The sequence below is a fragment of the Lichenostomus cassidix genome, chromosome 26, assembly GCF_008360975.1.
Source record: "Lichenostomus cassidix isolate B80296 chromosome 26, HeHo_3.0, whole genome shotgun sequence".
Taxonomy (NCBI): domain Eukaryota; kingdom Metazoa; phylum Chordata; class Aves; order Passeriformes; family Meliphagidae; genus Lichenostomus; species Lichenostomus cassidix.
The window spans coordinates 2,918,607-2,940,334 of NC_139506.1; the positions used below are offsets into that span (position 1 = coordinate 2,918,607).

A 21,728-nucleotide genomic window follows, 5' to 3' on the forward strand; every position below is an offset into this window, starting at 1 on the left:
TGATGCATTTGACCCGCAGCCCCTGCACTGCCCACGCTGTGCGTCAGCGCGGCCGTGTGGGACTGGGCCGGGGCCACCCCGCTGCCGGGCACACTGAGCGCTTTGTCCCGGGCCGCGGAGCCTTTGGCCACGATGGAAAAAAACTGAGAGAGAAACACTGTGAGACCGCGGGCAGCGCCGTGCGAGGCCCCGGAGGAAACAGATCGTAATCTCCCTAACGAACTGAGCTCATCTCCGAGAAACTGAGCAGAGATGGGGTCGGTGCAGAGCTTGCTCCCAGGGCTGTTGCAGAGAGGACCCTGGCTCTATGCCCCAGACAATAAAGACCCCAAATGCACAGGTGATTGGGACTGTATTTATACAGAGGTGCTTGGAAAAAATAACCCCAATGATGATGTGTTACTGGGGCTGTTTTGTTCTGTTCTGTGTCCCTCTTGGCCCTCCACAGACCAATCCAAAACCTGCTGGTGGAGCCACTTTCCACAGGTTGCAGCTGATTCCTTTCAAAGGGCTCTTGCACACGGGGGAATCCAAACCTTGGTCTCTAAGGAGAGAGGGCTGGCTCCTGCAGGGCCATCAGAGTGTGGGGCAGGATGGCTGTGGCCAGCAGCTCCAAAAGCTTTATTGCTCGTTTGTTTCTGCTAAGTGACTTCTTTACTAACAACCAGCGTCAGGGAACGCAGTGGTGGCTGTAGTTAGGGACACCCTGGCGTGGTGTGGGGGTGACAAGAAGGCCTTGCTTGGTCAGTCCAGGTGTCCTTGGCTGGTGGCAAGGCCCCACACCCTGGAGCACAGTGGGTGATGCAAAAGGGTTGTTGTAGAAACCAAGGGGAAACTGCAACCCTGGGCCATGGAGTCCTGATGCACCAGCAGCTCTTTTTTAGTACAGGGTGGAAACCAGAGTGGAAAGAGTTGAGTCCAGCAGCCCAGAGGAGAAGGCCCCACTGCCCTTTCCCCAGCACTGGGCTATCTGAGCCTCCTGGCACATCGTGGCTGCAGCCCTTTCCTGATGGAAATAGGAGCACCTCTGCCTTATGCAGTCCCCTGTAGGCTCTGTGCTGGTTGGTCCCTACATTGGCTCCTTCCAGAAATGGCCACACTGGTTGTCCATTCGGAGGGACAAGCTGAGCCCCGCCACTCCCAGCTGGGCTCTGCCATCCTGGGCTAATTGGTGGGCTCTGTGGCCAAGGTGTCCGCATCTGGAGATGGCAGCACGCTGCTGGTCCCACCGTTGCTCACATTTTCCTTGCTGTTTTCCCTCGTGGGGTCAGTGCCTTTATCCTCCACCCTGTGCTTGAGTTTGAGGGAAGAATCTCTCCGGGACAGAAGGGGTTGGTAGCCAGCAAAGACTCCTCCACTCGTATTTGTTCGCTTGTCTGGGGGTGGACAGAAAAAGAGAGTTGTTTACTTGAGCATTCAGCTGAGAAAAACATTTGTGGAGTCTCTCTGGAGAGGTGTTGGGGTATCTTCTCTGAGAGTCCTTCTGGCCCCCAGATGCTCCCAAAGAGGGGAGGAGAGGTGGGGGACTGGGCTCTTGCCCCAGCAGGGCTGTGCTCAGGAGGTCCAGGGAAGGTGGGGTCAGCTAGGTCAGCTGGTCTCCTACCTCCTGGCCCAATGGGGTGCATCAGTCGGTTCATCTGGACGTTCCAGTGCTTGACGTTGGTGCTGGCCTGTCGCAGCTTCCGCTGAGCCGCCTGGGAGGGGATGGAGGAGAGGGGTGAGATGGTGCCCCACTGCCCCGGTCCAGGACTGAGGGCATGGGTTTCCCTTCCCTGAGTAATCCTGGACTGGAGGCTCCCTCTGTGTTGGAGACCCAGCTCACCCTCCTCTAGACCTTCTGCTCCTCCTGCATTCCTTCCCCCTGCACACACTCCCACTGTCAACATCACTTTGGACACCAGCGCTTTGTCCCCAGGGCAGGACATGTTTGTCCTGTCTCAGCCAGTGCCTCACACCATGCCGGCACATGGCACAGCTCAGAAACCCCCAAGGAAATTCCAGCTTGGTTCTCCCCAGTATGGAAGTGACTCTGGGAGGGCTGGAAAGTCCCCTGGGTTTGCCATGTGAAAGATGTAGCACCAACATGCTGCTCACCATGACATCTTGGTCCACCCGCTGCCTGTTCACTCTCACTTCTTCCAGCTGCTTCTGTGCCTCTTCCAAGCACTTGTTCTTGTTCTCCATCTCCTGCTTGAGCACTTGTTTCTCCAGCTGAGTCTTGATGATATATTCTTCTTGCTCCTCCTTCAGCTTCATCAGTTGCTTCAGCTTCTCCTCTTCCTCAGCCAGTAGCCTGACAATGAAGAGCAAGAGGTGAAAATGTCCCTCTGCCACTTCTTCCACCAGCTTCCCATCCCAGCTGGCATACTGGGAAGTCACCAGCACACCCCAGTATCTGGGAGCACTGAGCTGCCCTGGAAGCGGAGATGCTCAGGGAGAGGAAGGGATGCCCTGGTCCTACCTGGCCTGTGCATATCTCACAGCCTCCTCATCCTGTCGTGCTTTCACCTCCTGCTGCAGGGCCTCCTGAAGCCGTTCCTGCATGGCCTCCAGCTCCAGGATGCGCTTGCGCTGCCGCTCTGCCTCTGCCTCCTTCAGGACCATCTCTGCCTGCATGGAGGCGCGAGCCTGCGGCGGGGACAGGAGCTGTCAGCTGACTGAACCACCACCACTGTCCCCAGAACACACTTTGCCCCACTGGGTGGAGTGAGCCAGACCAGGAGAGCCCATGACAACAGGTCCAAAGCAAAGCTTTCTTTCCCTGCTCAGGAGACAGGCTGTGTCATTTGGAGCCAGTGCTGGCTCGAGGTCAGAAATGGGCTCCCAGGCTAGCCTGGCAGCAGCACATGCCTTTCACTACCCCCCAGCTCCAGACCTTGGGAAAGATTGTCCTCATCTCCTGCTCAAAGGGATCTCAGGCACAGCTGAGCCCAGAGGTGATGGGTGGCAGCTGCACTGCACATCCAAACCCCTGGGCTGCCCCGGGCAAGGGAAGGAGAAGGAAGCCCTCACCCAGTGAGCACCCCAGCCTGTGGCAGGAGACACCGTGGGATGCACCCACCTCCTCAGCCTCCCGCAGCTGGATCTCCAGGGTCCTCTGCATCTCTTCATGCTGCTGCCTCCGCCGCTCCTCCTCCTCCTGCAGCAGGATCTCTGCCTGCCTCTGGGCCTCCTTGAGCAGCTCCAGCTCCTGCAGCTTCCTCTCCTTCTCCTCCTGCAGCTGCTTGAGCCGCTGCGTCTCCTCCTCCTTGGCTGCCTTGCGCTGCTCCCGCTGCTCCCGCTGCTCCCGTCGCTTCTGCTTCAGGTCCTTGTGCAGGGACTTCTTTCCCTCAGCCTGCAGCCGGATGGCTGTCTGGATGGCTGGAGAGGAAGGGCATGGTCAGTGGGGACATGGAGAGGGGCATGGGAAGCTGGGGAAGGGGCGTGGGGTGGGTACAGACCAAGTGTCCACTCCTGGCGCTGCCGGGTGTCCGAGGCGCTCATCTCGTAGGTGCGGGACGAAGTCTTCACACAGAACATGCACCTCTTCCCATCTCTGTCAGGCAACACCTGCAGGGGAAGGACACAGCACAGCATTAACCCCCAAACTCGACCTTATCCCTGCATCTTCAGCCCCTGGCTTGGCTCTCCCATGCTCATGGATGTGAAATTGTGTGTTCTTGGGTCTCCCTTCTTGGGGTCTGAAGGGTCTGCTGTCCCCAAGCTGAGCGTGGCCCAGGCTGTACCTCCACACAGCAGTGCTTGTCCAACGTGATGCTCCCCTTCTTCTCCTTCCGTTCCTCGCTCATGTAGTAGGACAGGACACTGGGCTTCAGCATGAACCACCGTTCTGACCAGTTCCTCCTCAGCTGGCCCTTCTTCCAGAGATATCCCTGCGCCCGAGAGACATGGAGATCAAAACCAGCCTGAGGGCAGGACGGACCTTGTGCCCTGGAATATGTGGGCTCCTTGCCTGTTTGAGCACATCCTCAATGATCTCCTGGTACACCTCCTCCACGGCCATGCTGACAGCCTCCTGCTCGATGCCTCTCAGGAAGCGCCCTGAGTTCACCATGTCCAGGAACTGCCAGACTGTGAGGCCACCCTGCCCCTGTGGCTCCTGGGCCAGGTAATCATCCAGCTCGCAGGAGTTCAGCTCCACGTTCATGGCCGTGCAGATCTTCTTCAGCAGGTACTCCACCTGTGGGGATGGGGACATTCAGTGACAGGAAGAAGCCAGAGCTGTCCCCATGGACCCATTTTGGAGAGTCCATGGCCACATCTCTCTCCAGACTGCAGATGCAGGACCCTGACCCCAGAGGGATCACCCCTTGTGATGGTTGAGGCATTCCAGGCAGCAGCCTGGCTCAGGAGGTTGGAACTGGGTTAGAGTTTGACCACTACTGGGAGGTTTTTGCTTTTAATCCCAAGGCTGGGATGTTTGGGCTGGTTTGTCTGCAGAGTCAGAAAACTCTGCTGCAGTCAAGAGCCTGAGGGAGTACAGGCCAGGAGTGTTGAACCCCATTCAGGACTGATGTCTCAAAGCCACAGTGAGCCCAGCACCACTCTTCTTTCCAAAAATCACTGGGGAGGAGCAGGGGCACAGGTCCCTGCAGAGATGAGCATCATTTTAAAACCGCAGATAAAGTGCTTTTAAAAAGAGTCAAGGTGGTTGACATGATCTGGGAAAGACTTATTTGAGCTCATTTTGCTGACAGTTCTCCTCTGCCCACAATCTGGGGACTGAGACCTGTGGGTGACTGCAGGGAGCCATGCAGGAAGGTGACCCACAGCAAAGTCCCTGCACCCAGCTGGATTTTTTATGTCATTTAAATGTGAGAATGCCAAGAACTGAATGCAGTTGCTCAGGATGATTCAGTTTTTCATGGTCTGGGGAACAGGAAACACCTCTCTCAGGGCACAGGAAGTGCGGTTGCCCTCCTACGTCTGCGCAGCACGGCGCTTCTTGCCTTTTTTCTCCTCCTTTTCTTTTTTTTTTTTTGTTTTGTCTTTTCTGCTGATCTCAGGAGGTTGATGGGGTAGAAGGCAACTGCAGCCGTTTGCCCAGCAGAGTTCCTTCTGCCAAGGCCGCCCTTGGCTTCTGCGCTTGTGCTTCCTCCCCAGACCTGCCCCCCTTCTCATGGGGGGTTAACCTGACCCCAGAGAAAGGGAGAACCTTCCCCAATAAATGCTGTGGAATTTGGAGATTTGGGGATTACTGCTGGAGGCTTTTCTCTGACTGGCACCTCACCCTTAACACTCTGCATGCTGGGCAGTGGCTGAGCACCTGGTGGCAGTGGCCACGGAGAGGGACAGCCAGGTCTGCCCTGCCACTGCCCTCTGGGCAGGAGAGGCTGCAGCATTTTGGAGGGATCTCCCCTCTAAAACCTCACAGCTCTCTGGGGTGAGGGTGGATGTGGGCACAGGAGGGGTGCCCAAGGCAGACACCCCCTTGTCCCACCCCTGCCCTGCTCTCTCTCATTCCCTGGAGCACCACATCTTGCAGGATGCAGTGGGACGTGCCAGGAAGCGATAGCGCGATGTATGACCCAAAAATGGGGCTCTGCCAGTGCACAGAGCCCTGGGAGGACAGGCATGGGGGGAGAGGCAGGTCCTACCTCATCTGGCACCATGACAAGCGGGTATTTGTCTTCAGACAGGAAGTTGAAGAGACACCAGAGCCTAAAAGCATCCTGGTGGGATACAACGCTATTCCCATTCCGGTCAGGTTTGTAGTTCTTCTTTGCCGTCAGGGTCCAGCAGAGCTCATCGAAGTTTTCTTTGACAAAAGCACCTTCCTCCACCTGTAGGCAGGAGTCAGGGGGTGAGGGGGGAGCTGCAGGGATATGGACAGGAGTTCTGGGGGAGGAAGTGCTGGAGAGAAGAAACCCTCACTTCTAAAATCTCCTGTCCAGTGAGAAGCACAGGATGATTGGGAGCACCAGCAGGAACCCCAGGGTGCAGCATATGCAGGATGGTGTGGAGCTCTCCAAGCCCACCTCCCCAGTGCCTCCATGGCTTTGGGCTTCTTGTTATCCCATTCAACCACAAAGAGGAACTGAGGAGTGAAGTGCTGGCCTGAGGGCAGGCAGCAGGAATGGTGCCTTCCCCAGCTTCATCCCTGCTGCTGTCACAGTTCTGTAATTGTGTCCTGACACTGTGAGCTGCCCCAGGCAGCAAGTTTGGTGCAGGTGGGTGAATTGTGATGGGGACTGGAGGACCCTTCGTTGTCCCTGGGTGCTCCATCCCAGCTGTGTGAGCCACACACTGCCAGCACAGGAGCCAACTGCAACCTGCAGCAGCAGAGCTGGAGGAAAACCTTCAGGCAAAAGTTAAGGGATTCTCTTACTAGGAAAACCCACTTCCCCCTTTTCAGGCTGCCTCTGGGATTCTATTAACCATGGTGAAACCAGAAGAAGGGGGCTTAAAGATCACCTTCCGAAGAACCATGTGGGCTGCGGGAAGGATTTTGGCCATGCTGTGATGTGGAGATTAGGCTGGGCTGACCTTGAGCAGCTCCTCCTCTGGGCAGAGGGAGCTGGGGAAGGCTTTGCCCTCAGTCACTGCAGACCAGCTCCCTGCAGCCAAGATCGTAATTGCTGACCAGCTCTGGGCAAGGCAAAGATGGTCACAGGGATGGAGACTGGCACAGGGACCAGAATGGGCACTGGCACAGGGACAGGCAAGTGGAGAAAACCAGGGCAGTGAAGGGTTATTTGACCCAGCTCAGGCCTCTTTCTGTGAGCACACAGTGGAAGAAAGCTGTCAGTCATTCTTGCTCTCCTCACGTGCCTGGAGGAAACAGCACCCACAGACCAACCTCTGGCTGTGCCAGACAAAGGTGTGTTTGAACCACGGAAAGAAGGGAGAAAGCCCCTGCCCACCACAACCCTGCTCCTGCCCCAGAACCTCATCCTCCTCCCTCTCCTCTTTGCCAAATGAGGTCACATCTCAAATTTGAACATGGTTGGAGAGGAAAAAAGGGGCTGATTTCTGTCTCTGAACCCTTCAGGAAACGTGGGCAGAGATGCTGCTCCATCCAGAGCCATGATGTAAAGGGATGACTTCACCCTTGCCAAGGAGATGCTGAGTGTTAAACATTGCTCTCATTTTCATATTCACCTGAGCAGTCCCCATCTCTCTGCACCCTCTTTCCATCCCCTAAGGCATGTGATTTCCAAGAGCTAAGGGGAACTCCCAGGCACCTCAATGTCCCCACCTGAGGCACAGCAGGTCTGGGGGATGGCCAAGGAACTCACCTTGTCCAGGATGTACTTGTTGAGGTAGGGCATGTAGCCCTGGCTGGACACTGGTCCGTCATCGTCATCGCGGAAATGCTCTTCCAGTGCCACGGGATCGTGGGGGATGCACAGCACTGTGTACAGGTTGTGAGACAGCACCTGGCCAAGCACAAGGGGTGGTGAGAAGGTGAACAACCTCTAGCCCTGTCCCAGCATGTCCCCAGAGTGCCACCCCCTCACTCACCCCCCAGGGGACTGTGCCCTGCATGGCATCACCTCCCTGCAGCCACAGCGTGGAGGCAGGGTATGGGTTTGGCATAATTTCCAAATGTAAACCTCAGGGAATCATTTATAAACAGACACAAATCGAGGATTTTTCTACATTAGTTTCTTCTCTTAGCACATGAGGAACTTATTTTTTATAAGGGCTGTTTCAAGCCTCTCAAACAGGACTTGCTCTGATCTAGAAAAGCTGATAAGCCACCCTGAGCTGTGCATTTGGCACAACCACGTCCCAGCCTGGCAGCAGCCACTGTCTGCCAGGGGGCACAGAAAGATGGAAACATGAAAAGAGAAAAGACTGGTGAGAAACTAAGCAAAGATTTTGTCTGGAATGGAAGCAGACAATGGAGATCTGGAGACACACCATCTTCAGAAACAGTCAACAAGACTTGCCAACAGCCTGCTTTTGTTCAAATCCCCCAAAACAAAGCATGTTTGGAAGCTCACAGATTTCCCACATGCTGGGTAGCCCAGAGCAAGGCTTCCCATGAGCACCACCACCATCTCTGGCTTGTGATGCTGGACAGGTGGTTCTCTCCCTGCCTTTACCTCCCAGAAGCATGAGATGGTTAACATGTGTCCCACACTGACACCATCCCACTGCACCAGGATCTGCTGATGCAGCTTGCCAAGGGTTCAAGAGAGGGGCTGGAGGAGAGAGTACAGCATCCCTACTCCTCTGTGCAAGGCTGGAAATTTCCTCCCAGCAGAAGAGGAGCCGCCGGAGGCCACGATGGCTGCTGCAGCTGGAGACACTTCTTGCTCTACCAGATTTTCTTTCTCTTTTCCACCCTCCGGACCAGTGGGATCAGCAGAACTCCACCCTGTGCTCACACAACAGGGCTGTAGCCCTGAGCACTGCTGCTACAGTTGTTCCTTTCAGGGTTCAGTGCAGCCCCAGGGTCTGTACAGGGGTGGAAAGGCCTGGGAACACCATGGACACCCTCCAGGATGGAAACAAAACCATCAGGATGAATTGAAAATTTGCGAACTGTGTCCTGTTCCGTGTTTCCAACATGGGCCCTCATCTCCATCCTTCGCCCCTCCTCTCAGAGCACCCCTAAAAAGCCCTGGGAGGTCTTGCCCGTGGCCTTGGTCGTGGGGGACACTCTGAGCCCCTCAATCCATCCTGGCACCCTGTGACCAGCAGCACCTCCTCTCGAAGGACTGTCACTGACAAACGGGGAGGGAAGCCCTAGCCTGGCCGGTGGTGGTGTGACTGGAGACAGGAGAGGTGGGAAACCCTCCCAGGCTCTGAAACAGTGCCAGGAGGAGGAGAGTGACAGCGTGGGGAAAAAGGATGCTACAAAAGCCGTTTGCTGGTGCAACCTTTCCCCTGTGGCATGCAGGGGATGGCCTGGGGGCAAGGGGTCTGCCTGACTCCTCCTAGTGCCCTGCATTCCTCCGAGCGCCAGCCTTGTTTCTGTTCTCCACCCTCTCCCACCGCTGTCACACCCATCAGCCGTGAACAGAGATGCCCAAAAGCACCAGGGCAGCGCTCGGTATTTCCTGCCTCCTGCCCCAGCCACGCATGGCCACACCGAAGGACCACACCCCACATCCCACCCACTCCACAGCTCCTCCAGCACGGCCAGGGACGGGGATGCAATGGCTCTGAGAGGGAAAACGCTTTTCCAAGAGCAGGGCTGTTGCGTGCCTGCGCTGGGAGCAAAACTACCCGAGCTCGCTGGGCGCGCAGCACCGACCGCAAGCTGTCCTTCCTTCCTGTGAGCACACACACCTACACTCAGCGGCATCTGCACGCTCTCGCATGCTCACAAGTGCCCCGAAAGGAGCCCAACGGCTTCCCGCAGCTGTGCCTCCTGCTGAAAACACCGACACGTTCAGGGCCACCGCCTGGAGCGCGGCCGGAGCTCAGCCACCCTGCCAGCACGCTCCCACCCAGCTCCAGGGCTGGTTCTGTCCTGTAGGGGCAAACCCAGTGTCTCTCCCACCCCTGTTCAAACCTTTCGTGCAGCAACACGCCCGGCTGAGGGAGCAGAGCACAGCCCGGCTCAGGGCTCAGCAGCCCTGGAGGAGTTTGGAGAAGGCTCGGCCACCGTGGCTTTAACACTTTATTGATCAGAGCTGCGAGATCCCAAATTCCTTCCGCACCGAACCGTGGCTGGCTTGTGTAGGCTGGGGCAAACTCGAGTGTGTTTGGGGGTGGAAACGAGCTCTCCCTGGCCTGGAGGCAGGTGGAAAGTCATCCAGAGCTGAGCTTTGCTGTTCAGTGACCTGCCACCAACCCATCCCATCACTGAAGGCGTGTGGGAGAACATCCTTCCCCCTCTGAAATGTCACCCTGGGTAAAGCTGCTGTAGAGGTCCCATCCCCACAGCCCCTGCACCAGAGTTTGCAGACCCTGCACAAACTCTCCATGAAATTGCCATTAAAATCAGAGTCTCTGTGGCCTCAGCATGGTCACTGGTGATAAATATCTCTCAAGAGAAGCACTGCATGTGCTCATGATGGTGCTTTTGGGTTTGTCACATGCCTGGGCCAGGCTCTGGACCCAGAGCAGGGGTGCAGGGGATGCCATGAAGGGGGAACAGCAGCCCCTCTCAGGGATTAGCAAGCTGAATTAAGCTTTGGCCTACTTTAGTATTTTCCTTAATTCCTTCAGCTATTTCTAAGGTTTTAGCAGGTGAGTGTGGCTCGCAGGGCACATGCCATGAGTTCTGGGGAGCAGCCAAAGGCTCTCAGCCACAAAAGCTGAGCAGGAAGAATCTGCCTGCCGCTGCTTCTCCTCCAGACAAAACTCTTAGTTTTGGGGCAAAACACTCTCCCCTCCCAAAGCCCAGCACCTTCCCTGCAATCTGTCCTCAGGAAGTCTTATAAAATAGAGGGATTAGAGGAAAAGTGGGTTTTTTTGCAGTGCTTCACAACTGGTCTCGCAGACTGGCAGCAGCTGCCAAGTCCTGATGCAACACCTCCCTGTGCTCAGCGTGTTCCTGCTCAGGTCTCTCCTCTCAGACCCTGGTACCAACCAGCATTTGTAACCCCAGTGCCAGCCTAAGAGCCAAAAGGGACAGCAAAAAAAGATTCCCACCGTGTGCAAAGGTTAAAAAATGAGTTATTCTCAGAGCCAAGGGGCTCCCTGGTGGGTTTGAGCAAACCTGGCCCGGGGGCAGACAAAAAGGCTGTGATGGGTTTAAAGAAGGGCTGAGGGCTCATGCCCTCTGAAAGCCGCTAAGAGTGGGCAGAGGGGAAAGCGGAGAGGTTTTTAAAGTGCTGTGTTATTTCTGGCCACACCACTGAGGAGTTTTAGTTTAAAAGCAACCTGCCCCTAGCTCCTGACCCACTGGCTCAGCAAGAAACACAGGTGCTCCGGCAAGCAAAAAAATATAAACAGAGTTTGGCCTCTTAGTTGGCCGTAAAAAGCATATGAAATTGAAAACAACTCAAAATTAGAATTTCACCTAGAAAACACATTTGAGCATAAACTCTTCCCCTCCTCTCCTTTTTCTTTTTTTTTAAGGGAGATGCTGCAGAGCCCGAGAACTTTACCAGAACCGGTGTGGAGAAATAACAACGTCTTATTGATCATAATATTTAAGAATTTCTCCGTGGAAACCCGCGGGGATGCAAAGCAGCCCCGGACTTGCTCTGCGCCTCTCCGCCCGCCCTCCATCCGTGCGCCGGAGCCACCCGAGCTCCCCGGGGACTCACTTTGAGCTGCGATTTGGAGACCTTGCCGCTCTTCTCCACGTCCAGGGCGGTGAAGGCGTACCAGATGGACTTGAGCAGCTCCGCTCGCAGGTCCATGGCTGGCGGCGGCGGCGGCGGCTCTGCCGAGCCCGCGGATCCGGTTCCTGGAGCCGCCCGGGCGGGCGGGACGCGGGGCGGGAGCGCCGCCTGCTCGGGGCGCCCCGGGAACCCCCCGGGCCCCATCTGCGCTCCCCGCACAGCCGGGCGGCACGGCAGCGGCTCAGCGACCCTTCGCTGAGCTCGGCCCAGAGATCAAATCTCCGCCGGTATTTGCGTTTTGGGGAGAGAAATCGCCGCCCTGGCTCAAGCAGCAGCTTCCCCTCGCAGCCGGCGCGCTGCCTTTGGAAAGGATCGCTCTCACCAGCCGAGCGGGGACTCAGACTGCGGAACCCGTTCCGTGCTCGCAGAAACCTCTTCCCCTGCAGATTCCTCCGAGGTGTCCAAAAAACGACCCACGCGATTGCCGGGAGCCTGTGCCGGGCTCAGGTTTACACTTGGACTCGATGATCTTGAAGTCGATGATCTTTTCCAGCTCTGTCCACCCAGCACCCGGGGCAGTGGAGGGGCTGAAGGCACCTGTGGGTGCAGGATGCCAGCCCAGGTCTCTCTCCCCAGCGCAGGGGAGGATGTAGGATGCATTCACAGAGACAATTCCCTAAATCTAGGCTCGCAGGTGTCCCTGGAAGAGCCAGGGCCTGATGTGAGATTTCAGGGACACATCTTAGCCCCTCCAAGCCACATGCTGAGGGGCTCAGAGGGTACAGCTCACGCTGCTCTCAGCCCTCCTCTGGGACAGCTACTGCTTTGGCAGGACATGTTTGATCAATTCCACAAATCTCAACTTCCTTAATTCTTACAGCTGCCAAACACTAATATCAATTCCCTCCCCCCTCCCCTCCCCCAAAGAGAAGGGGGTCCTTTAAAAAAAAATTGGTTTTATTTCAACTCAGCATTTACATCCAGGTCTAGCTCAGCTCCTGGCAAGTGCTGGCTGCTCTGCCTCACAGCCAAGGAGTCTGCCATGAAAGCTTTGCTTGAGAACAGAGTGTGACAAAGAGATGGGAAAACTGCTGTTGGAGCCATCCCAGTGCTGGCTCCAGTGGCAAGAACTGGTCACCCTGTGCACTGAGCTCAGGACAGCCTGGGCTTGCTCTTATGGGCCTTTATTGCTTCCGTGCTGCCCACTTGCCCCTGAGCTGGGGGGGTGGGCAAGAAAGGGGAGCTGTCAGACCATTCCTAGAGGGAGAGGGCAGGAAATGCCCCTCTGCAAACAGGGCTGCTGCTCAGAGCCCTGGAGAAGGCAACAGTGCAGTATCTTTGCCCTCCCTCATCGGAGCGAAGAGCCCTTCAGACAGGGTCACCCCAGCAGCCCTGTGCTACCCCATCAGTGTCCCAGCTGGCGCAGTGTCCCCACTGGCACTGGCTCAGACACTGTCCCTGCCCCATGTCCTGCCTGCAACAACTGCCACCCTTGCCCACAGCAGGCTGGGGCTGCCACTCCCCCTGCCCTGGTGGCTCTGCAGGCCTCAGCTCCCCTTCTCAGGCTCGGCTGTGTCAGGTGGCGCTGGCTCGTACTGGATGACTGCTGTGGCCATGCCGAGGGCTTCCTCCAGGCTCTGCTGCTCTTCCAGCTGGGGGAGGGAAGGGGGAGAGAGAGAGAGAGTGTGCTGAACCCCCAAAGGGCAGCTCAAGGCAGCAGGACAGAGGGATGAGGGGGTGGGTGACAGAGGTGGGAAGCAAAAGGGCTGACAGGGCCGTGATGCAGAAAGGCTGTTTACAAAGGAGCATTCTGCAATCCCAGGAGCATGTCCCTGCTGTCCTCTGCACAAATGGCATCGGGGAATTAAGGAGCAAGCAGCAATGCAGCAGGTCAACAGCTGCAGGCAGTGGGTGGCCAGGGTGTGAAGGGGAGGGTGGCAAGAGCCATGTGGTACCTGCACAGCGATGTGGGTGCCGTTGGAGGTGGCCAGCAATGCCACCTGCTGATGACAGAGTGGGGTGATGTCTGATTCCTCTGACACCACTGCCCCAGAAGCGACTATGGTCACCTGGGAAAAGTTCAGATAATCATGTTTTAAAAGAAAATGCAGTTCCTTTCTAGCAGAGGAAGCAGGGATGGTCCCAGTTTTGTCTGTACCTCCTGTGCCTCAGTGCCATCAGTGTTGGTCACAGTCATGGTCCCAGTGTCACCCCCTGCCAGCTCTCCCTTGGACACAGTGAGGGCTCCACTCTGTGTCACCACGCTGATGGCACTGCCCAGGGCCTGCAGCTCTTCCTGAGACAGACTGACCTGGGGATGACAGCAGATGCTCAGGGAGTCTTAGGCAACTCCTGACTTTAGCAACACATTGGTCTGGGTGAGGAGAAAACAGTCTCTCTGCAAGACTCAAGGCACAGAGAACTCCAAGGACTTTGCCCAGAGTCATGGACAGAATCAATGACAAGAACTCAAGCGCTTGGGTCTCCATCCCTCCTCCTTCTACCACAGCTCCCCTCTCCATTCAGCCTCTTCTCTCCAGACTGCACAGGGACAGCTTGTGCATTGCAGCAGCAGGAGCATCTCAGGCTAAGAGGAAACAGGTCACTCGTGGCAGCTGTTTCCTTTGCCCCGTGCCACAGAAGGAAGTTTTTTCCAGTCAGCACAGGGGCAGTTGGTGGAGGGAAGTACAAGAAAAGCACTGCTGTATACAAGCAGTAATGACAAAACTTCTCCAAATCCAGCCTGGGTCAGCAGAGCTTGGGAGCTGCAGGGAGCCAGGGGCTGCCAGTCACCATACAACCACCTGGAGACCCCATCAGCAAGGGGCGCATCAGGACCAGAGACCCCCAGACTAACACCTGGGTGAGGCTGTAGGAGGGTGCTCTCAGGGCAGGCAGAGCCCAGGGAGCCCCAAGATCTGAAAAAATGCCCTGAAAAAAACACCACATTTGAGTATAGGCAAAATCTCACTTCAGATAGTAGTGAACTATCTGTCCCTGACATGCTGGAGGCTTCAGTGTCTGTACCTGCTCTGTCCCATCCTCAGAGATAAGCGAGACCTGTGTAGGCACAGCATCTCCCTCTTCATCTTCCTCCATCTCTGACAGGAAAGCAATATGCTGACTCTTCAGTGGGGAGCCTCTGTCAGCAGCTGCAGCAGCTGGATCAGAGAAGGGGAAGAGCAGCATTACCAGAGTGTGAAGGCACATGCCTGGTCTCTGGACCTGCCTGCAGCCTCAAGGGCCAGCACAAAAGAGCAAAAGATAACAATGACACCAGCCCTGTGATGGCCTAGGAAGAAGGGCCTTTACCTCTCCCTGTTCTACAGAATGGGCAGGGGGCTGTTCCCAGCCTGTGACTTACAGCAAGGACCTTCCAACAGATCTGGATTTGATGGGACAGGAGGTCACAGCACACACCTGGGACTGAGGGGCGTGGCTGCTCTTGCTGTCACCTCCCTCCCCTTGGCCACACCTTGATGGGGGAGTGGCTGCTCACCCTCCAGCTGCTGCTGCTCGTAGAGGGCCTGCTCGCTCTCCTCGGTGGCCTCCAGCTCGCCGTGGCTGCTGCGCTTGTGCATGGCCAGGGTGGAGGTCTGGCGGTAGGTCTTCCCACAGCTGCTGCACGTGTAGGGCTTGCAGTGCGTGTGCACCACGTGGTGCTTGTACAGGCTGGAGTACTCTGTGAAACGCTTCCCACAGCCTGGCACGGTGCACAGGTAGGGCTTCTCCCCTAGGGCAGAGGCCACAGAGCGAACTTCAGTCTCCTCATGCTCTGGGGAGGGATTCCCCACCAGAGCAAACAGAGACAGACTGCTGGAACAACCATCAACCCAATAAAGTAATTCCCACTCTTTCCTCCAACTCCCTGTGACACACAGCCTGGAAATGCCCATTCCAGCCCCATGGATCTCCCTGCTGCTGGCAGGGGGTAGCTGGTGGGCTCCTACCTGTGTGGATTCTCATGTGGTTCTTGTAGTTGGTGGCACTGGTGAAGCCCCTGCCACAGCCAGGCTCTGGGCACATGTAGGGCCGCTCACCCGTGTGTGTCCGGATGTGAACCTTGCGGATGTTGGATGTGGTGAAGGAGCGGCCACAGCCCACAAAGGGGCACTTGAAGGGACGCTCACCTGCATTGACAGAGTGATGTGGGTGAGACCTGCCACCATGCAGTCACCTGGAGTGCCCTGGGCACCCTTTCACTGGGTTCTCGTGTGCTGTTCTCGCCCTGTGCTGCTCACCTGTGTGTGTGCGGATGTGTTTCTGCAGATCCCCAGAGGTTTTGAAGGCTTTGCTACACATGTCTTCTGGACACTTGTACGGTTTCTCGCCTGTGTGTGTTCTCACATGGCTCTTCAGTCCGTACCCTGAGCAGGACAGAGACCACAATTAATTTTGTAATGAGAAGGAATCACTGTGACAAGCTGTGTACCTTCAGTCCGTGTTTGTCTGTATTGTACCTGCAAAGAAGGCGAAGAAATATCCAAACAGCCCCAAACACCACTTCCAACTTTGCTTCCACCATTATCTGCCCACAAGCAATAATGTCTCAGCAGGCTTCCATTCTGTGAGGCTTTACATGCTCTGGACATTGTGCTCTGCTGGACCAGAGTCAGGGCTGAGGCTCAGCCAAGGTTGGGTTGGACAGAAAAGCAGAATCTGCTCAAAAGAGAAATGGTTACCTGTAGCAAATGCTTTCCCACAGCTTGGGAAGTCACATGTGTATGGCCGGTCACCTGTGTGAGCACGTTCATGTACCTGGAAAAGAAAGAACAGGTCCCCAAAATGAGGTACAAAGCAAGAAAGAAGGAAAACTGTGGAAAAATGTAGTTGGTGGAGGGAATTTGAAGTTCCCGGTTAGACTTCGCCTTGGCCAATTGACACATCTGGGTCTCTTGGGGAGCTCAGCACATAACTCAGCTGCACACAATGGAGCATTCTGCCCTGGCGCTGTGACCTGGGACAGGTCTGGCCTGCACACTGCCATGTCACCTGCTTTACCTTGAGGTGGTGGGCAGTGGTGTAGAGACGGCCACAGCCTTTGTACCCACAGCGGAAAGCTTTGCTGCCGACCTGCTGCCCCTTCCTGTGGTTTTGCACCACCTCCTCCTGCAAATCCTGCTGAGACAAGCACGGGAACTAATCCAGCAAGCCACCACAGCTTCACCAAGCCCACACAAATATTTCCCTCTTTCCCATACATATGCACCCCTGCAGTTAAGCTCCTAAAACATGTTCCTACAAACAAGCTTGTACCCACATGGTGAAACCCAGGTGACAGGGCTCTAGGAACCTGCATTTCCCACTCCCACCTCACTGGGGGTTCTCAGACACGTAACTCCCTTTCTCAGCTCATTTGAAGTATGTGCAGTTAGTATTTGCTAACTCGGCAGAGAAGCCACAATGCTTTTTTAATTACTGGCAAAGAGGAGTTAGGCCTAGTTCCAGTCCCTGAAAAATTCAGACCTGGGAAGGGACATTGCTGGAGTCCTCACTCTTCATGTGGCAGGTGTCTGTCACTCCCTCTTCTTCCTCGTCAGCCCCCTGTGAGTGAAGAAGCACAGGCACTGTTTGTACCTCCCTGTACAGTGTGGAGCAGGAAGGCAGTGACAGCCACAGTGCCACCCCACCCTTCCCCAGACAGCTGGGGCTCTGCCTGCCACAGCAGGAAGGTCTGTGCCCAAGTCAGCACACCCCTGGCAGCCCTTTCTTCACAGTGCTATGGAGATGGGAGAAAATGGCAGCACCCAGGATATTGTTGTGATCTGACGGCACATTAGGATCTGAAACTGTTTTGGTTTTTGAGGCCTTTGTCACCATGGGGACAGTGGCCATGGCTTAGCCACTGCTGACACACCAAAGGCTGTATCACAGCAGCTCTCCCAAACCCAGCAGGTTAAGGGTGGCAAGCTCAGCACTCCATGGGACCAAATGGCTCTATTCTGGGTCCCCAAGTGCCAGGCATCCCTCAGCAGTGGCACTCACACTGGAGCTCTGCCCAGCTGCTCCTCTCAAAGCAGGAGCTGACAGGCAGTTGCACACAAGCACTGCTGAAGGCAGTGCACAAACTCAGGCCAAGAGATGCTGTGCCCTCACCTTCCTGCCATACTGCTGCAATGCATTAATGGTGTCCACATCAAAGCCATCATCTTCTTCCTCCCCAGGCAACTCCTCGAGCCCAGTTTCTGTCTGCACTTCCAGGATGGTGCTGCCAGGTGCCACAATGACAGGATGGTGGATGTAGGCAGTGGAGCCATCCTCCAGCTGCACAGCCTGCAATGTGCCAGTCTCATAACTGTCTGCAAGAGGAAACATTCAGGCAAAGAGCTGAAAAAATTTCAGCTAAAATAAAGATCAGTGTGAGGCAGGAAAAAAAGTGCTTCAGCTTCTCAGCCTTGGAAATCTGAGACACTTCAACAATTTCTGCTCCAGCTGCCAGGGAAAGAGCAGGGTGTGCTTTACCTTTAGCTGTGGTGTGTATGAAGGCCATGCTGCCATCCTCCAGCACCACTGGCTGCCCATCTTCAAAAGACACAGCCTCTAAAAGAGAAGAAATACATCCACACACCTTCCTGGAGGACTCAGGATGGGGAGAACACTGTGGCAGTTCAGGCCACCAGGCAGGAGAGGACAGAGGGCTGTCTGCTTTGCCCTGAAAGACAACCACAACTGTAGGTTTCAAGACACCATTTGAGCCTTTCTGACGTGCATGATGAGGTTTTCATGCACAGATTTGCCACTTCCTTTGCTCAAAGGAGTAGTGCAGTGTCTCGCCAATTTCAAAATGCCAGATTATATCCAAGACAAGAAGGATGGCTTTGGCACAGGGGTGTGTGAAGGAGAACACAAACATCCCACGGCAGGAGAAGCAGGGCTGAGAAGGAAAACCCCTCTCACTGTGCATGTGGAAGCAGGGAAGAGGATGAAGAGGAGAAAGGGGCACAGCTAGGTATAAAAAGTGGGTTTCAAGCAGCCTTTTAAGAATAGAAAAGAGGGAGGTGGCATACAAGGAGCTTGGGAGGGTTAAGCAAGGACTGCCCAAAGTAACAGAGCTCTTTCTACCTGCCCTTTTGTACCTTAGAATGGCCAGGGAGGATTCCTCTGTGCCACATGAAATGAATTCCCAGCATCTCTCAGACTAAAGTCACCTAATTTTGGAGGTGACATTGGCTGATGGGTCAATGACCAAGGTGGCATTGTTCCCAACAATCCCGACATGACCCCCACCAACACCTACTCCAGAAATAGCGTATTATCTCACAGTTCAGAGGAAATTCCTGCCCAGCAGTTCCCACATGAGACAAACCCTGTGTGTGCTCTGTGGCTGGCACACAGCTCACTGGGAGTGTGGTCTGTCAGACTGACAACAGGGAGAGCCCATGACACTTAGATGCTTGCCTCCACCTCCACCCAATTCACCTTCTTTTGTCAGATTGCTAAAAATATTGCAGGAAATCACTCATTCCATGTCCTTGTTTACTCGGTCTCAAAACCACAAGCAAGAAAACCCTACACAAACCCTACACTCACAGGGACTTTTGAGAGCTGGAGCTGCCAGAGGAGCCAGAGTGGTGGGGCACTGAGAGCTGCAGCCACATCTACAGTGTCCTTCCAAAGAGAAAGAGGGGAATGTGTGTTCCTCACCTTTCTGAACTGTCACCTGATGGATATAAGCTGTGGTCCCATCTTCAAGTTCAATGACTTGCCCTTCAATCAGCTTTTCACCTGGAACAGTTAAAACATGCCATCAGCTGCTGAGCCCTGTCCCTCTGTCCCACATGCTTCCCACAGTGCCATAAAAGGGAGAAATTGTCACTTCTAGGCTGTTACTGATCAGCTTTCCCCCATAGAGGCACTTCCCAAAAATGCTGGCATTGCCCTTTTCTAGACAGGATACATGATAGACCCTCAAGCATCACTTGGTGAGCAGTTGCCCCTCACAGCTCCTCATGGCAAGGAGCAGACAGACTGAGCATACAAAGAAAGCAATTACACTTGTGTTGGAAGAAAAAAAAAATCAGCTGGGTGTTCTGAGTAACACCAGCAAGTGCCTGGAGATTTATCTTCTACTTTGGCAGAAGACCAACTCTTGGAGAACAATTACAGCACCTAAAGGGGCCTAAAGTGCTGCCAGTGTTGGGTTGTAGAGAATGAACTCTTACAAAGCCTGACTCTGTGCAAGCCTGTAATAATGACTTAGTTACCCAATGATTTGATGCAGAGAGGACATTGCTCCATCCCCCTGAACAGGGAGAATCCAGGTTGGTTTCACCTGAAGCATAAGGTTTGATGGGGGGAAGCAGGTCACACAACCTGGTGGCTCGAAGACAGTCCAGCTCCACATGTGTAATAAACTTCCAGTGAGTTTGCACAGAAAATAAAGCTGGAGAGCAACCCCAGGACATGGAGCTACACAACTCCTCCATCCTGTTCTGCAGGGTGGGAAACAGCACGCTCCTGTTCCTTGGAGCAGTGGGTGGTAGAAAAAGGGGAACCTCACAAACACTAGAGTAAGGGCAGGTGTTGAATTTGGCACCTCTTCGAGTGAGAAAAGCACTGCTGTGAACCAAACCCAGAGCACACCAGTGATGGAAAACCAGCCCAGGGGAAGTTTTGGTGGAGCAGAGCCCTGCAGGCCACAGCATCAGCTCCATTTCCACAGCAGCTCTGGAGAGAACAGGGCTCTTCTAGTGTGAACACCACCTTTATTTACTACAGCAACAGCTCTCCCATCTCCACAGCTTCATTTCCAAACCAGAGGCATGTTTGATTTGTATTTTATTTTACATCAGACTTCAGTGCAAATCCAACAGTCACCAGCAAATCCAACAGTGACCACACACGTGTGGCAGCTCCCACGCCATGAGGGGCACTTTTGGTGAGTCTGACTTTAATTTCAGAACCAGGAAGAGACTCTGAGCCCTGGCAGCCTGAGGCTCTGTTACCTCTGCCAGCCTGCTGCAGGAAGGCTGTGGTCCCATCCCCAAGGGTCACTGCTGGCAGCCCCAGGCTCTCCATCCCACCCCGACTCCTCACACATGGATCCTGCCTGGAGCACTGGCGCCCAGAGCCAGGGAACTGAAGAACACAGGGTCGATGTCTTTGCTGCAAGCCTTAAGTAAAAAGAATAATTTCATTTAGTTTCATCTCTTGGTTTCTCCTACTTTAGTTCTCCACTTTTGCACACTAGTACAAGCTTGAATGGCCTTAAATATGTTTTGAGGTTATAAAGGATTAAGGTGGACAATGCTGGATCCTTCCCACACTAAGGGCAGGCAGGGATAACAATCTATTCCACAGCCACGTATAAAATAAAACTTATCACACCAGTGAACTGACTCTGCCTTAGAGACTGTACAAATGTGAGCCCTTCCCACCCTCCAAATGATCTGCAGGGTTTATAAGTGCTTTAAATCCTGAACCTACAGGCTGAGCATGTCCTGTACTGCAGGAAACAGGGTTAGGGTGATGAGCTTTATCCCTGGAAGCATCCTCCTCCTCTCCTCCCTTTCCTGACCAATTCCCAGCCTTCTGAGAGACAGAATTTCCGCCTCTAAGCAAATGATGCTAATACCTCCACACCCCCACAAGAACATTTTGCTAAAGAGAGTCCCTGCTGATAGGTTATCTTTCAAAGGAGCTACTCCGCGTTCTTCACGAACGACTTGTGAGATAGCCAAATATTTTATCGCTCGATTTCCAGGAACAAGGCGAACCGCCCCGTCCGTCCCGCCGCCCCTGGGAGCGCAGCCCGGCTCGGTGCCCTCACACCTCACAGCTCGCCCCGCGCTCCCCGCACCGGCTGAGGCTCCTCGGCGCTCCCCGGGGCTGCTGGGCTGCCCTCACACCGCTGTGCTCCCGGGAGAGCGGCGGGGAGGGAAGGGCAGGGCCCGGGGGTGGTGGGGAGCCGGGGAGCTGCCCGTGCGCGGTGCCCGGGCGGTGCAGCGGCTCCCGGGCCCGGCAACCATCGCCGCCCCCCATCCCCCACACCGACCTGAGATACCCGCCGGGCCCGGGTCCGCCGCCGGACCGACGTGCACCGCGGCCGGCCCCGCCCGCCCCGAAACCCGCATAGCGGCGGCGCTCCCGGCCCCGCGCAGGCGCCCCCGCCCGTCATACAGGTTCCGGGGTACGCCGGCCCGGCTCCGGGGAGCGCGCGCCGCCGGGCGGCCAATGCGCGGGGTGCAGCGGGGGGCGCATGCGCGGTGCCAACATTGAAGCCACAAGGCGCCGCTTTCCCGTGCTCTGCCCGGCTGGGACTGCCAGCGGTGCCTGCCCAGTGTCAGTGACGGACAGTGCTGCCGCCCGCGCCCAGCCTATCCCGGCAGCGGCCTCAGGCGTCCCCTCTTCTTCCCGGCGGCTGCTGAGGCGAGCCCGGGGTTCTTGGGATACGCTGTGAAGCGATACGCTTTGCTGCTGGTGGCCCAAAGCAGGAGGCAAAGCGATGCCGGTTGTTCCCCTGGCAAGGAATGAGATGCGGACAGGCCTCCCGCCGAGGGCAGGCGGGGTAGCCCGGTGCCCCCCGCGCCTCTCCGC

The 21,728-nt window shown here is 55.6% G+C and overlaps 2 protein-coding genes across 5 annotated transcripts; both read right to left on the reverse strand.

The window, feature by feature from the left end:
- Positions 1-335: 335 nt before the first annotated feature.
- On the reverse strand, positions 336-11,494 carry DEF6 (DEF6 guanine nucleotide exchange factor). The gene is made up of 11 exons (XM_085083015.1): positions 11,175-11,494; positions 7,239-7,379; positions 5,598-5,783; positions 3,953-4,180; positions 3,726-3,872; positions 3,441-3,549; positions 3,062-3,360; positions 2,462-2,628; positions 2,095-2,293; positions 1,604-1,694; positions 336-1,376 (listed from the first exon to the last, which is right to left on the reverse strand). The coding sequence occupies exons 1-11, from the start codon at positions 11,394-11,396 to the stop codon at positions 1,165-1,167; spliced, it is 2,001 nt and encodes a 666-aa protein (XP_084939141.1). The 5' UTR covers positions 11,397-11,494; the 3' UTR covers positions 336-1,164.
- Positions 11,495-12,131: 637 nt separating this feature from the next.
- Positions 12,132-21,711, reverse strand: ZNF76 (zinc finger protein 76). Of its 4 annotated transcripts, none has more exons than XM_085083017.1 (15): positions 21,187-21,711; positions 20,138-20,305; positions 18,837-18,917; positions 17,655-17,732; positions 17,289-17,491; positions 16,659-16,736; positions 16,194-16,310; positions 15,875-15,950; positions 15,434-15,559; positions 15,143-15,322; positions 14,692-14,925; positions 14,220-14,353; positions 13,351-13,503; positions 13,148-13,261; positions 12,132-12,844 (listed from the first exon to the last, which is right to left on the reverse strand). In XM_085083017.1, exons 1-15 carry the CDS (start codon positions 21,263-21,265, stop codon positions 12,740-12,742), a joined length of 1,926 nt encoding a protein of 641 aa, XP_084939143.1. In that variant the 5' UTR covers positions 21,266-21,711; the 3' UTR covers positions 12,132-12,739. The 4 variants fall into 4 exon arrangements, with proteins under 4 accessions (XP_084939143.1, XP_084939142.1, XP_084939146.1 ...); XM_085083016.1 differs by having other exon boundaries at positions 16,194-16,313; XM_085083020.1 differs by lacking the exon at positions 21,187-21,711 and adding an exon at positions 20,992-21,174 and having other exon boundaries at positions 16,194-16,313.
- Between the last annotated feature and the right edge of the window lie 17 nt (positions 21,712-21,728).

Excerpts from the sequence above, each read along its gene's own strand:
- DEF6 (XM_085083015.1), bottom strand. The coding sequence starts at position 11,396 with ATGGGGCCCGGGGGGTTCCCGGGGCGCCCCGAGCAGGCGGCGCTCCCG. Across the intron at positions 7,380-11,174 it reads TCTCCAAATCGCAGCTCAAA|GTGCTGTCTCACAACCTGTA; the intron begins GTGAGTCCCCGG and ends GTGCTTGGCCAG. Across the intron at positions 1,695-2,094 it reads GGGTGGACCAAGATGTCATG|GCGGCTCAGCGGAAGCTGCG; the intron begins GTGAGCAGCATG and ends ATCCCCTCCCAG.
- ZNF76 (XM_085083016.1), bottom strand. The coding sequence starts at position 21,265 with ATGCGGGTTTCGGGGCGGGCGGGGCCGGCCGCGGTGCACGTCGGTCCG. Across the intron at positions 15,560-15,874 it reads TGGGAAAGCATTTGCTACAG|GGTACGGACTGAAGAGCCAT; the intron begins GTAACCATTTCT and ends TGTCCTGCTCAG. Across the intron at positions 15,323-15,433 it reads ACACATCCGCACACACACAG|GTGAGCGTCCCTTCAAGTGC; the intron begins GTGAGCAGCACA and ends CTGTCAATGCAG.